General features: G+C 36.2%; 1 protein-coding gene and 1 non-coding gene across 11 annotated transcripts in view; one reads left to right on the top strand and one right to left on the bottom strand.

Annotated features, from left to right (window-relative positions):
• The window catches only part of LOC5571586 (fasciclin-2), a 354,102-nt gene extending 350,996 nt beyond the window's left edge, over positions 1-3,106 (top strand). For all 10 annotated transcript variants that reach the window (XM_021848465.1, XM_021848463.1, XM_021848462.1 and 7 more), the window contains one exon: positions 1,446-3,106. In XM_021848465.1, coding sequence (XP_021704157.1) covers positions 1,446-1,578 — 133 coding nt within the window. In that variant the 3' untranslated portion in view covers positions 1,579-3,106. The remainder of the gene's footprint in view (positions 1-1,445) is intronic.
• Positions 3,107-8,698: 5,592 nt separating this feature from the next.
• Positions 8,699-8,772, bottom strand: Trnas-aga. The gene has a single exon. It is a non-coding gene; the product is annotated as a tRNA-Ser (tRNA).
• Positions 8,773-15,279: the final 6,507 nt, after the last annotated feature.

Genomic DNA, 15,279 nt, shown 5'->3' with positions numbered 1-15,279 from the left:
GAACGAAAAGCGAGGTTTTTACAACAGTGTTGTAGAAAATACAACAGCGCGAGGACTGAAGTGTTAATTTTTATTTAAGAATGTAACTAAGAAAACGCGAATGGAGGTTAGTGGGCACTGTTCTACAAGGAGGAATGTTTATTTAGTTTATTTATTTATTTCGTCAATCATTTGTAGACTACATAGTTACATAGTTTCTTATATTCTAAGATTTCCTAGTGAGTTAAAATATGATTTCAATTTGGTCCGGGGCATACTTACTAGTCCATTAATTACGTATGAACTTTCATACAAAAAACAAAATCATGAGGGGAGGGGAGGTGTAAAACCACCGAAATTTTAATACGTAATTAATGGTCAGCCCCATACAAAGAAAACAAAACAAGAGTTGGTAAAAAATGGTTTCGTAGCTTCGCATGTGGTTTAATAGACAAGTGTTTTACTTAGCTAGTCGTTTGAGGTCAATTACAATTAAGCGTTTAAATGCAGTTTTTGAAACATCTCCGTCGCGGAATATAAAATACAATTTCAGTTCATGAGTACCAAGAGTAAAGATATATCATAAATGGCATCATCAGAACTATTTACATTTTTGCGTTACGTTCACACTGAGACAGAACCTGCTTCTCAGCTCATGCTCGTGCTGTCGATCGCAAGGCTCTTGGTTCGATTCCAGGTTGCCGCGAATCCATTTTTTGTTTTCAAATTTTGGTTTCATAAGGCAAAGCTATTAATTTCTACTCGATTTCTTGTGGTGAATTTTCATAAGAGGTTCTATGTATTTCGATAGTCCATTTGCCTGAGTGTAAAGATTAATGGCTTCATGAAATGTTGCGAACACATTACCATCTCAAATTAAATAAGCGCAGGCCGCATGCGGAAGTAATAAGCTAAAAAAAATCGATGAAGAGAAATCGATCACAGCAATTACGCCCTTATGATACTGAACGCGAGACATATATCAAGCGTGTGCTAAAATAAGAGTGTAAGTTGCATGATCGATTGCTCTTCATCGATCCTCTCTTCTGCGAATGAAAGTGACAAGATACAAGTTTATCAGCATTTGTTTCACCTCAGGACGCAAGATTATATCGCTCTCAAGCGTTTTGAAATGAAAAACTGTCCAAACAATTTTTTTAACTTTATTAAGGAGAGTTTCCGCCAGTGGCTGGTTCGTCTCCTTGTCCAAACTACTAGAAACACACAAATTGGCACAACTACCCAACACAGATATTTATACAAAAAGCATGCTCATTTAGAAATAACACTTTTAGTTTTATTTTGTAGATTGCATCCAATTCTGCTTTATTTCATTGTGTCTTCACAACACCAATTGTATGCTCAATCAATAACAACATGTATCCTTTTTTCCCGACTGCCCTTCGATGTGAACTCATTTTGACTGAACATCGTACCACCCACTTCACCCACCATGCGACGAACAGAGATGACGAAAAACAACCGTTGAACACGTTGCCGGATGTTGGTGGCGTAAAAATGAATTCATCTGTGGAATTCGACGGCAGAGGTGTGCAGATTCGAAGCGGTGAAATCATAGGCAAAAATTCCGCTGTGTAATCGGATCGACGGATGACAGAATGGGATAAACCGATGGATCAGAAATGGACAACCGGAGGAAACGTGAACGGAGTACATATTGGTAACCATCAGGGTATTCACTCCAGCTTGCTCGTGCTACAGAGCATTACATGGTAGACAAAAGAAGAGAGAATTGCAACTGATAATAATTTCAAGCGGAAAACTTTATGAAATCGTGTATATTTAGCTGCTAGGATTAAGTCAAAACGCGAACTCACTGTTTTATATATGTACTTTTTTGAAAGGAGGAATGACATAATAATGCTCTCAATAGTTACTTAAAATAACAGCGGTTTAAATTCTAGTGAAGATTACATCAAAATGGAGTAACAATCATAGATAATTATCAGGAAGGCACAATTTCTATCAATAAAAGCCCAAAGCCCAACCAACTGATACTAACTATTTTGTGAACACAAATAAATCTTAGTAATATGCTGTGTTTGGTAACACCCGAACCATCAAAAAACATCATTATTTATTAGAACGGAAATCCAAGAACTAATTGATGCTAACCATGTGTGCTAATGCTTCATAAGATTTTTAACCGGACATTCAAATGAAGAAGTTCAAAAAATGAAGCTATCCGCGAAAATTATGTTTGAGACGCAATTCCGTGAGATTATCAACAAGTATACACTTGTAACAACACACCTTTCAACCACAAGTGAAACACACTTGAAGATTAGTAGATGTAACAATAAAGAAGAACTTAAGTTTGTATTTTTGGTGTCGTTACTAAGCGAAACATTGTGAAAACATGGCTTCAGTCTGCGTAAACCCATAAGAAAGCCGAATCTACATTATACGTGTCATCCAAAGAAAGTCAGCTTAGCCTTAACTATCCTTAATCAGTATACCTTGTCGTATACATTCGATTTTTGTTGAGCTTCTGTAAACTAAATGTACTGTGAGCGCGCGTATCAATCATCAACAGTGTACAGATGGAAGATTATCTCTACTCGTATCTTATTAATCCCAACAAGAAAGTCATTTAAATGCAACCCGTCTATTACCGTGACAGACAAAGAACGAAACAAATCAGCCAAACCGCTTAGATCATTTGATTGGCGAAAAAGTCCACAGTAATTCGTCTATCAATTGACTGCCATATTTACATAGTGCTTTTGAAACTACAAGTATAATGCTTTTGAGCTCCTATTTGTCGTAGCTTGGAGCAGACCAATCGAATAGTTATATATTTTATACTCAACCAGCCAACCAGCAAAAGATTCAGTCATGACTTAGTTAAGAATTATTCCGTGCGCGGTACAACTGTAAAGTTTCGTTCCCCCAAATTAATGCGATTAGATCTCATCTGAAAACAGGAATTCGTGAGGTAGATCAGAAGTACTATTAATTTTAGTGTCTTATAGGATACATAGTTTTACTTTAGTTAGTTCCTCTTTTAAATTATTCATACATTCAACAATGCATTATGTTATTTTAAACATAATCAAAATTACTGAATTGTAACGAAAGCTGAAAATATACGTTTTTAATTAAATGTAGGGCTCAAACTTTCAATATCACAAACATTGCTCTTCTCAATTGCCAATACTGAGGTGCTGAAATTCATTGAACGCTTGAAAAACTGCTCCTGACGCCATATATAGCAACAATTTTGGTATGGTACACTACCCGTCATAAAAACGGACTCACTAAAAAAGGATTGCAACACTCAGTTGAATATTGAATTAGCCCCCGAAAAGTTCAGCATCACCTCAAACCAAGTAAATCCACATTCATAGGAGAAGGTAGGTATCGACCGTGATTGTTTTTGTTGAGGCTTTAGCGGTCATGCGACTCAGAGTCTATGAATGGAGAGTTACGCAATGAGAATTGGCAACAAGTTCCCCTATCACAAATCATTTAATTATTCTGGCCACCCATTTACTGTGTGCGCTTTCCAGTGACTTCACTCAAATGCACTCTTAGCTCGAATGTCTATCAACAAAGTCGCAAAGAATAAAAATTGAAATTGATCTCTGGTTTTGTAATTGTAAAGTACGTAATCACAACGAAGTGATTATTAGCGAATTGCAACAACACATACGACAAACAGCATGAACTCAAGAAATTGATCTTTTTCGGTTTTCGCGCGAAGAGCAACTGAAAAAAAACGATGAATTTCTTTTTGCCGTTTGCCGCCCCTTGGGAATTGACCAAAAGCAGTCGCATCTATACCGTAAGTCTGGGTTGAATAACTGTTATGCATTTTTGAAATTAGCTAATTGCGTATAGTTTATTATTTTTTTTGTTACATTTCAACTACGAAACGGATTTATATATTTCCACTGATGGAGGTAGATTACTTACATTACCGTTACATTACATGTAATGATGATCTCGATGTGCAACTGTTGATTGTTTGTTCCAAATTTTCTCTCCGTATGTGGATATGACCATAACCAAAGGTGACTAGATTAGATTTTAGGGATTCAAAACAATTTCAGAAAGCGAGATGACGTCTGCTTATTTATTATTTTCTTGGCAACGGAGTGATTTTCAATCTAGTGTTCATTGAAAATGTGCTCTTTGTCTCGATCTCTCCGTATCTCGATGGTCCCTTCGATATCAAGATGTGGAGAGGCGACTGTAATAAAAATCTAAAAACATATATTTTTCAGCGACAATATGATAATTGATCGGACTACCACTTAGGGATGGTACACAAATTATGTCACGCTAAATTTCAACTTTTTGGACCCCCCCCCCCCTTTGTCACGTTTTTTGCATGAGTCCTCCGAAATTTTTGTAGGATCTGTCGCGCTTGGCTCGACCCCTCCCCCCCTTGAAGCGTGACGTAATTTGTGCATGACCCCTTATTCAAATTGAAATTTTAAACTTAAGCGAGTAAAATTTGTATTAGAACTTAAAATCCGATTCCAGCCGTGGTCAATTTAAAAATGGTCAAAAAACAAATCCTTATATTCACGTAAAAACATGCATAAATTAAAATTTAAGTTGCCTATCCAAGAGAATAAGGATTAACCTTTCGTAATTCTGAAATTTATTATGTTTATTGCTATTTAAAAAACCTGAAGAGTTATAACTTTGTGATGCTGTCTTATGTGGAGAGAAAAATATGAAAATATTAAAAAAAAAATCATTACCTGTCATAAATTTTTCGAACAAACAAAATACAAAATCTTCTTAACACTATCAATTAACAAACCAAACACTTATACATGTGTGCTCTTCCCGCCAGTTCTTATCCACATATTCATTTCCATCATTTGCAAAAACTCCCTTTATGGCTGGTACACTGATCATATGTACTGTGCAAAAGGATAAGACAAGAAACGGTCGGGGAATCCACTACCGAAATTACTTGAGCTGTACGCAGCTGAGAAGTAGAGCTGATTTCTAATATCGGTAACGCCTGCCGTACAAATCAAATGGAGCTGTCACTTTTCCGTACGGAAAAATGTGCCGCTCAATAATTCCGCAAGTAAAAGTGACACTTTGCTCATACTGGATCAGCTGTCAAAATTACTTTGGTAAAAAGAGAAATTTTACTTGAGCGCTTTACGTTTCAGGTGCATACCACGCATTACACTTAAGTACCATGGCTTGCATGGCTATAGCGTGACGTACCCAGAATAGCGCTCAGAAGGATTTTGATTTTTTCGAGATGAGTCGTAGTACTGTAAAATGGCGTTAATTCGATAAGTGAGGTAACGCTGAATGGTAAAGTATAAATATAGTAAAGTATAAATAAGTGATTACTCTAAGAAGAAAATAAAAGCACAAACAATCCGAGCGCATCATGTAGCATTTTTATTGAACTTTAACAGAAAGATAAAAGATAACATATGCATCAGCGTTTCAGTTAAGTTTTCTAACTTTTCGCTAAATTCCAGCCATTAATACTTAAAAAGTACCATTGTCTCCATTATATGACATTTTTCAAGTATATTTCTAAATGAGATGGTGTATCCCTGTTTTGACTTATTAATTAGATTTACACTTGAAAATTGTCAAAAATTTTCCGACTGGTTGGATAAACGGACAATTTTAAGGCATCATGACACTGTAATGACAGCTTGTTAAGTCGGGTCAGAACTTTCCAGGACCTTTGTGCGTTTGAATAAATGGAAAAAAATTATTTGAAAGACACTTTTTCTTAAAAGCTCGTCCATTTTGTTGCACCAGTGATGGTTTTCTTCCACAACTTCACTGCCCATAACTGCATAACAGTCACATTCGACATTTTTGACAAATTGGAGTTAATACCATGGAGAGTCATCAAATGATAAATACTTTCGATCAACTTACTGAAATCTGTGAGATTGTTCTAGAAAATTGGAAAAAAATACCAAGTTGTTTTGTCACATTGGTAATAATAACCGCATAACAGTCACACTGAGATTATAAATGAGCCTTGTAATGTAATAGCAATGAAATTTCTATCAGAATCATTTTCTGACTATTCACCTAGTATGCGATATCAGTTGTACAAAATATCAACCTCAAATAAGCTCTTTTGAATTCCTGGTAATTTTTGGAAATTTTAGTTTTCTCTCATACTGCCATAAAATGCTCAGTTAATGTTCCATTTACTCAATGCCTACTTTTGTCGAATGTTACAAATATGCAGTTATGGGCAGTTCAGACAATTTGCAAAACCATCAACTTTCGAAAGAATTTATCTGCAAAAAAAAAATAAAATTAAAATGATTTATTCAGTATGGCGAAATGGACCAATCTAAAAACAAATGGAAAAAGATACTTTAACTCCCGTGAATCACAAGTAAGTCCAATCTGTAAAAATTAGGCATTGAGAAAATGGGCTATAAAGTTTCCAAACTTGTTTTCCATACGAATATCCAAAAAATTCCAGGGGATTGGAAAAAGTTCAAATCTTAATGAAACTTTCACAATTTGCTTTTCACTACGATATCCTTCCGAGAAAAATATAAAGATGGACAAAACACGGTTCATTTTTGTGTTACACTGTGCGGAAATCTGTATTGGGACTGATATGCGGTTATTTTTCATTATGGGATAATTTGACTTGCTGTTTTTTTTGCTATTTTTTTCCGAACAAATCTTATTTTCTCATTAATGCATCTGAAAGAGTATTGAAAGACATGTTGAAAACTGAATGCAACTCAATTTTGACAAAAATGCAGATGGACTGACTTGCGATTCACGGCAGTTAAGTACGTACTAAAAATTCTCTCCCCAGCTGATAATTTAGGGCATATATCAGTGAACATTTCGTTAGAACACAACTTTCTAGTAGCTTTTCAAATAAACGAGTTAAAAAATTTGGAAGCTTTGAAAACTTTATGCGCATTATTTGCCACTTTCAAATTTGGCGTCACGGTGCATTTTATGTAGGCAGAGGGTGTCAAAGCCGTTTTCCACTTCACCGCCCGCTGGATGGTGGTGCCAAGTGGTTGTTGATGTTAGTTTCACTTCAATGTTAAATATTCTTGTGATTTTCACTAGATAAAAGAACTGTGTCTTCAGCAAAGTTGTTACCTAGTTCAAGGACTACCTCGTGGTGAGCCTATTGTTTATGAATTCTAGTGAATCTTTAGGTGGTCTTCGTTTTAATTGGGCTCCCGTTAGTTGGGCTATAGCCCACTTAAAACAAAGACAAAAGTCACTTTGTGACATAAAGCTCGATTTATCAATGTTGGTAGCTCTGCATTTCTATTGTATTCATTATTTTGACAGCTGAAAAATCAGCCCGATTAGTGAAAGTCTTTCACTAAGTGGGCTACTGGTATAGTGCAACGAACGAAAATTGACTGTATATATATATATATATATATATATATATATATATATATATATATATATATATATATATATATATATATATATATATATATATATATATATATATATATATATATATATATATATATATATATATATATATATATATATATATATATATATATATATATATATATATATATATATATATATATATATATATATATATATATATATATATATATATATATTTGTCCTGGTTGAAAATTGTTGTCAATTGAACATTTTGAAATCCAAGATGACGAACAAGAAAACAAGATGGCGACTTCCGGTTTATGAAATTCCTCGCATAACTTATGATCTCGCCCTAAACGCCATTGGTAACCATGTGTGTAGCACGTTATTTCTGAGAATTTGAATGGAGTTACACATTATTTAACAACGTTATGGAGAAGAAAGTATCATTTTCTACCTGCCTGTGGTGTTTGTTTCGATGCTTATTCATTTATTTGCACAGAAACAACGAACTACACACGTGGTTACCATTGGCTTTTAGGGCGTTATCCCAGATTATGCGAACATTGTATCTCAAGATCCTGATCATTTAGAAGCATGATTTTTTCTACAAGTAGATTGGTATAAAATAAACTCTCCATGGTGGTGAACTTCCATCTGACGCAGTTTTGTCAGGACATGGTTGCTATAGACAGTACCTTCGTAGGTTCGGGTACTCAAAATGTCCTGAGTGCCCTAATTGTGCTGGTGTGGAGGAAAAAGCGGAGCATGTCGTGTTCGATTGCCCCCGTTTCATTGTTGAGAGATCGCATGTTCGCTACATGCGGAGGGGACACGTCCCCCGACAATATAATAGAGAGAATGTGTGCAGATGTCGAGTGCTGGCATGTAGTAACCTGGGAGGATTCTACCCCATTACCCCGAATGCCATCAACCCGAACGCCATTACTCCGAATTTCAAAACCCCAAACGACCCATCACCCCGAATGACATTACCCAGAATTCCAATTTCAAGGGGAAATGTAATCATGGAATTCGGGGTAATGGTACATTCAGGGTAATGGAATTCGGGGTAATGGGGTAGAATCCCTGGGAGGGAGGCACAGATATTACACATGAAATATGACACAAAGTTTTTACAAACAGCAAGAAAACTCCAGCTTGCCAACGACAATCAAGGCAGACCTTATGAAAACCGCTAGTTTTCTTGTTTTTAATTATGAAACGTGGTTTACGGCTAACCAGCCGAGTGGAAGTTTAACAACTACCGAAAAGCTAAACATTACATATAATTTGCAATTGGATTAGATGGACAAATTGATGTGAAGATTTGCGAAAAAGTTACACGTCTTCTCAGTGAGAATCGAACTCACGACTTCCCGATCTCTAGTTGGGGCGCGTTAACCACTACGCCATGAGAGGACTCATGAACGCAGAAGTTAACCTGAATTCGATTTCAGCTCAATAATCACGTGGTTCTTTTTCGCAAAGTGCACCTCTTTCGGAAGAATTAGATGCCCATCCAAACACAACGCTTTCTATATATATCCAATGCCTAGCCCGAGAGCGCATTGTTTTTTAGGTATAGGAATAGCACACTACACTAGCCAGCAACTGCGCTGGCTGAGGTATCTATTGTGTGGGCTTCCATTTGTCCATCTAATCCAATTGCAAATTATATGTAATGTTTAACTTTTCGGTAGTCGCTAGTTTTCGTTTGTTGTGTATCTTCGAACTTTTTGGACAAACATGGAAAAGGGGTCTAAGTTTTCTATGCATTTCATTTTTGGTTGTAATGGAAAAAGTAAAATGATGCGCATCGGAATAAAAAGTGCTATTGTGAAATTACTTTCGGATAAGCATAAATAGCTTCTCAATCGATTTTTTGTCAAATTTGATGAAATGCAAAAATATGATTTGATTAATTACGCGCTTATCATGTTTGTCCGTTGCTTGAGATCTGGGCTCACAGTGACAGTTCGTGACAGCAGAATCTCGGCTCACTTTGACGTACATAAATTTCGTATCGGTTTCTCCTTGTCAGGTAGTAACTACCTGAGACGAGACTCGCAAAGACGGTCTTCTTTTTCTGTGATTGCTGAGTTTTTTTCTTATTCCCCTTTGTGTTTATACCAATTATGCGCAAGCCGTTCAAACCCTCACATGTACCTCTCAGAAGAAAATGATTGAGATTGCATCACATCGGATCATAAATAGCCGTTTAAGTGAAATTTCATGCCAGCAAACGTAGTAGACATTAGAAATAATTAATCTTCTGCTTAGATTTATCAGTAACTTTGGAAAAAACTGCTCCGCTGACTGAGGTTTTTAATAACAGTTTACTTTGAACACAATACTTTTCACTTTTTCAGCCATAAAAACGATGGGCTGCATTTGACGTTTCGTGAGAGGGGAATCTGGGCTGCATATGACGTTGATATTTTTCCTCTTCGCGAGTCTCTCTCAGGTAACTACGGCTGTCACTCACATTATGCTGCAAATTGCGACCAAGAGTTGGCTGCAAAGGATTAGCCCTGCCGAGGGTGGTTGCTTCTTCTTCTTCTTCCTGGCGTTACGTCTCAACTGGGACAAAGCCTGCTTCTCAAATTAGTGTTCTTATGAGCACTTCCACAGTTATTATCTGAGAGCTTTCTTTGCCGATTGACCATTTTTGCATGTGTATATCGTGTGGCAGGTACGAAGATACTCTATGCCCTGGGAATCGAGAAAATTTCCGTTACGAAAAGATCCTCGACCAGCGGGATTCGAACCCACGCCCCTCAGCATGGTCAAGCTGAATAGCTGCGCGTTTACCGCTACGGCTATTTGGGCCCCTAGGCTGGTCGCTTATAACATTGTTTAAGTCGGCTGTGAGAAGCAGTTCACCTAGGCTACACACCATGATTTACTTTTTCAGGCGTCTGTTTGCAGATTTCCCCAGTGTAAAAGTATATAAAAACACCATTATCATCTGGTGAGCATGTTCCACGAAACACTGTTTTGCACAACACACTCAATAGATGGCGGTAGTGTAAACATTAAACACGAAGAAAAAACGATGCGTCGGGATTTAATTGTAAAATTTGGAACACAACAAGTTCCAGTTTGAAATTCTTCAGTGTTACGTCTGTTGGTCTGTGTTCCCACTTCTTCTTAACCCCTCTACCGGCAGCTTCATTTTTTACCGCAAATTTCAAATTCAAATCGTTATAGCTTTTTTGTTTTTCATTATTTTTGCACCATTTTTTCACAAGTTCTCAAAAAACTCTTCTAGTTTTAGGATCTGTATCGATATTGATAATTGGCCATCTGGTGTTGAATATATTCCAAAATTCCTTGGGGGACCGACCCGTAACTAGAACCCCCCGTTAATTTCTCAGACTGCAGAATTTTAATCGTATTCGGATATTCACTCTTCGAAACAATTCATTAATGAGAGTATGTAGTGAAAAAATGAAGCAATTTGGTGCAGCCCTCTTTATGTAATAAGCATTTAGGTTTCTGGAACCACGCTGACCAAATTAAGATCTTAAAAACTTCAAAAAACATCATATCGTAATTTTCAGATATCTCCAAGAATTGTATGATGTTTTAAGAGTAGCTTCTTATTACATGGCGTTATATAGCCCACATTTTTTTTTTTTTTGATAAATTGATCAAAAACAAAATGGCCTCCAAAGACATTTTATATGGAAAATGTCGGTCCCCCAAGGAACATCGAAATATCTTTAAAACCAGTTCACCAATAATTAATATCGATACGGAATCCTAAACTAGAAGAGTTGTTTGAGATCTTGTGAAAAAAATGGTGCAAAAATATTGAAAAACAAAAAAGTTATAACGATTTGAATATTTATTTTGCGGTAAAAAATGAAGCTGCCGGTAGAGGGGTTAATGTAGGAAAATTTTTGAAGCTGAATTCCATACTATTTCGCCTTAAAATGGACTTTCGTTGCACCGCTCTGATTGGCTTCACGAGATAAAATTGATAAATCGCAATAAGGTACCGTGGGGCAAGTGGGTAATGGATTTCGCATAGTTGGGATTCTTCAAATTCTAGAGACCCTGAATTAAAACAAATAAGGTCGTGTATATTTTTTGGCTTGACTCTCACCAAATATAAGCAGTACCTGAAATTGATTTTTATGTAAAATTAAAGATAAAAGTACAGAATTTTTTTTTGAAAAACCTCTCCTTACTTTTCACTTGCCCCACAGGTGGGGTTTATCGTTTTGACCAATAAATTCAAAAACTAACAGTTACGTTCACAATTTCCATTACCTTTAACATTTGTTAAGGCGTCCCAATGAACAATAACATAAGTAATACGTAAACAAAGAAAATTTTATTCTTGTTACTTGAATTTACATTCTGTTCAGTTATATTTGTTGAAATGATTCGATAACATTATAATTGCAACATTTACAATGTTAGTTCTTACATCATGGGACAGCAATTACATTTCTGATCTCTAGAATTTCCACCGCTCATTATTTGTTTTTAAGAAAATCGGACATGACGTCGGATGTTTCTTCAAGAGAAATCAAACGAAATCCTTCAATAAAGTATTTGGAAACTTTTTTATGTGGATACACTTCTTCTTCTTCTTTCTGGCGTTACGTCCCAACTGGGACAAAGCCTGCTTCTCAGATTAGTGTTCTTATGAGCACTTCCACAGTTATTAACTGAGAGCTTTCTTTGCCGGTTGACCATTTTTGCATGTGTATATCGTGTGGCAGGTACGATGATACTCTATGCCCTGGGAATCGAGAAAATTTCCTTTACGAAAAGATCCTCGACCAGTGGGATTCGAACCCACGACCCTCAGCATGGTCATGCTGAATAGCTGCGCGTTTACCGCTACGGCTATCTGGGCCCACCTATACCCCATTTTTTTATGTTTTGAGCTAGCTTTACATAGACATTCCACGAGATTTCCGTGCGTTCTCTTATATTGGAACTTTTCAATCAACATCTTCCTTTTAATCGGCTTTCCGAAGTAAACATATAAATAATACGATATTAATTATCGTATTATTTGGCAACCTTTTTTTAGAGAAGTTCCATGATTTGGCCATGATAATAGCATTTAACGCTTTGAGTATAGTGTTTCTTGAATTATCAGCACGTTCTGTTGTTCTATGATAATTGCAAACCTTTTATACTTATAGCTACCTATAGAAAAAACACAAATTCAATCTCTAATGAGAAACTTTTCACTTGCCCCACGTGATTAGAAAATTGACAGTGTTTCAATTTAGTTATTTTTAGGTCTGTGTCAAATTATTTCTAATTTTTTTTTATTGCAGTTTAAAACTGTCAGAGGGGACAACTTAGAAGTGGTATAGAAAATTATTTTCCGCATCTTTTTTCTACAGAAAATATTAAAATAAGATTGCACGCCGCCAAGTTGTTACGGAGTTATAGTTGACAGGTTAACAATATTTCGCTCTATTATGCAATAATGGCCAGGGTTCTGAATTATCGTATCAATGATGCGAAATCTGCGATTTTTCGCACGTAAGGAGAATGCTTTTTCACTTCCTCACGTGAAAATCTTTTTTCGCTCGCACTTATTTTCCCTAAAGTTACGATGGAGGATAACCGAAAATCATTCCACTCCGGGGATAATTTCTTTTTCACCCCATCATATTTTCGCCAGTGCTGGAAAAGTTCGCATCACGAAGCAGCTCACGAGTGTATACCAAAGCATAACAAACATCACAGACTCGCGAACTGGCTAGGTGTGAGTAAATTCGCACCCGCCTGCTCGGGAGAACATGTCAAAAGAAGTAGCAACAAGCTCAGGAACGTTAACTCGCGAGTAACCGAGTTAAATGTGATTCATTATGGTTTTGACAGACAAATTCGGTTACTCGGGAGCACGATAAACATAAACTGGTGCCGCCGACGGGATTCGAACCTACAACATTGCTAAAAACAGCCGCGATGTGTACGCTAACCATGCTACCACATCAACTTGACGAAAGCAGTAGTTAATTTGATGCATAAAAGCAACTGCTGCTTGTGGCGATGGACACATGAAAAGTTCTCCTTGGAGAGGAGAAAGATAAAATAAAATTCTCACAGCTGTGGAGTTGTGCCATTATCTATTTTTGCTTTGTTTTGTAGACGGATAATTTCGCAAGCCAGCTTTTCGCTGAAAATTGTGGTGAGGGAGAAATCCATTATCGTGAGAGTGAGTGAGAATTCGGAAGCTTGATAATGGCTGAAAAATCTCAGAAATCTCTTGCCTATCGTAATGTTCTCAATGGCCTCAAAGATTTACGCATGAGTTTAAAACATTAATTCACATATTCAGTAAAATATTCCAATTATTTTCACTTGCCCCATTTACCCACTTGCCCCGCGGTACCTTATCATAAATTATTAATGAATGCAAGGAATGTGATTCAATAACTAACAATAGCCAAGAGTAGAATAGTGTGATTTTATTTTTCAATATTTCTTCTAGTTGGCATCTATTCAAGGGAAGATTAAACAAGTCGATAAAAAGTTGGACTCGTAAACGCTATTTATGTACAAACTACGTGAAATTCGAGAAATGCTTTTCTTTCAAAGATAATCTTCTTAAATAGGTACGGCTTATACAACTATGTGGTGCTTTGTAGGTGAAGGGCAACGAGTGTAACAGAACCCAAATAATGTTCAAAATGAAGGCATTGAGTTAAAAATGGGTGAATTGGATGAGTGCTAATAACTCCTAATTCGGTAAATGCGTTTACTAAGCACTATACATCATTATCAGTTTCTTGTCGTTATCTGTGAATTGAATTTTGAATGGAAGAGCCAAACTAGTGGTCATTGCTATTTTGTGTTCTTAGCTCTTGCTCATCTTTCCGTCCGAAATGAAATGGGATGATAAAAAATCGCAAACCTTATTAAATGCTGTTCAATGTTAGTTGTCGTGATTAGAGATGTACCGAATAGCACTATTCGGCTTTCGGCCGAATACCGAATAGTTGAGAAATTATTATTCGGCCAAACGAATATTCGGCTGAACATTCGGCCGAATAATGACTCAATATTCGGCCGAATAAAACCCTTAATTTCGGTCGAATAACACCTAGTTTTTAAATAGGGATAGCTTCCACGGTGAAGAATTGATCGGAATGATCGTTTTAAGCTTTTGAAACCGTGTGAAGAAAAAACAAAATTCAAAAGTTCTGAGGATTTATATTTCTAAAGTAAGGGATTTGTATCTTATTGATTGCAGTTTTGATCCATTCAACTTTTTAAGGAACTAGGTTAATACGTCGCTTTATTTCTCATCCGACTTCTGGAAGTGCTCCATATTAATTGGAGCAAATACATCGCATAGGGTCGGTGTTCCCTTAGTAGACAGTCCCCTATATTCGCACTAGTAGCTTTTTACGACCGTTTTCCTATAAATCGTTGCAAAATATTTTTTTACATGAAGGTCAGGAGCTATTTATCTAAGTACCATTGATTCACAGCTCGATTTTGTTCAAGAAATGATTTTTTGCTTAAAATTCTAGCTCACTTGCACCTATAGTACACCTATTGTTCCTATAGTAGAGAAACTTTGTTCTTTATTTTTGAATAAAGAATTGAGAATGAATGAAAAATTAAGAACTTTTTGGAATTAATCGACAGCCTTTCTATAAAGTAAAATTTTAAAAGTTTTGTAAAAATACGATTGTTTTTTTTTTTGTTTTGCCTATAAGCTATTGGAACGGGAATTAGAAATAGTGCTACTATAGTCACATGTGTTCCTATAATGGCACAAGCGATAATAAATGAAAAAATATGTTTCCATATTTTTTTACAAAGCCAAGATGAAAAGCACTTTCAGATTACGTAAAAATAATGCCACAATACAATCCATGCAAGATGAGTGAAATATTAAATGATTTGTATATTGAGCAGCATCGTAATGCCGTAGAA

Source organism: Aedes aegypti, chromosome 3 (genome assembly GCF_002204515.2).
Source record: "Aedes aegypti strain LVP_AGWG chromosome 3, AaegL5.0 Primary Assembly, whole genome shotgun sequence".
NCBI classification, from domain to species: domain Eukaryota; kingdom Metazoa; phylum Arthropoda; class Insecta; order Diptera; family Culicidae; genus Aedes; species Aedes aegypti.
This window is presented reverse-complemented; position numbering and strand designations above follow the sequence as displayed.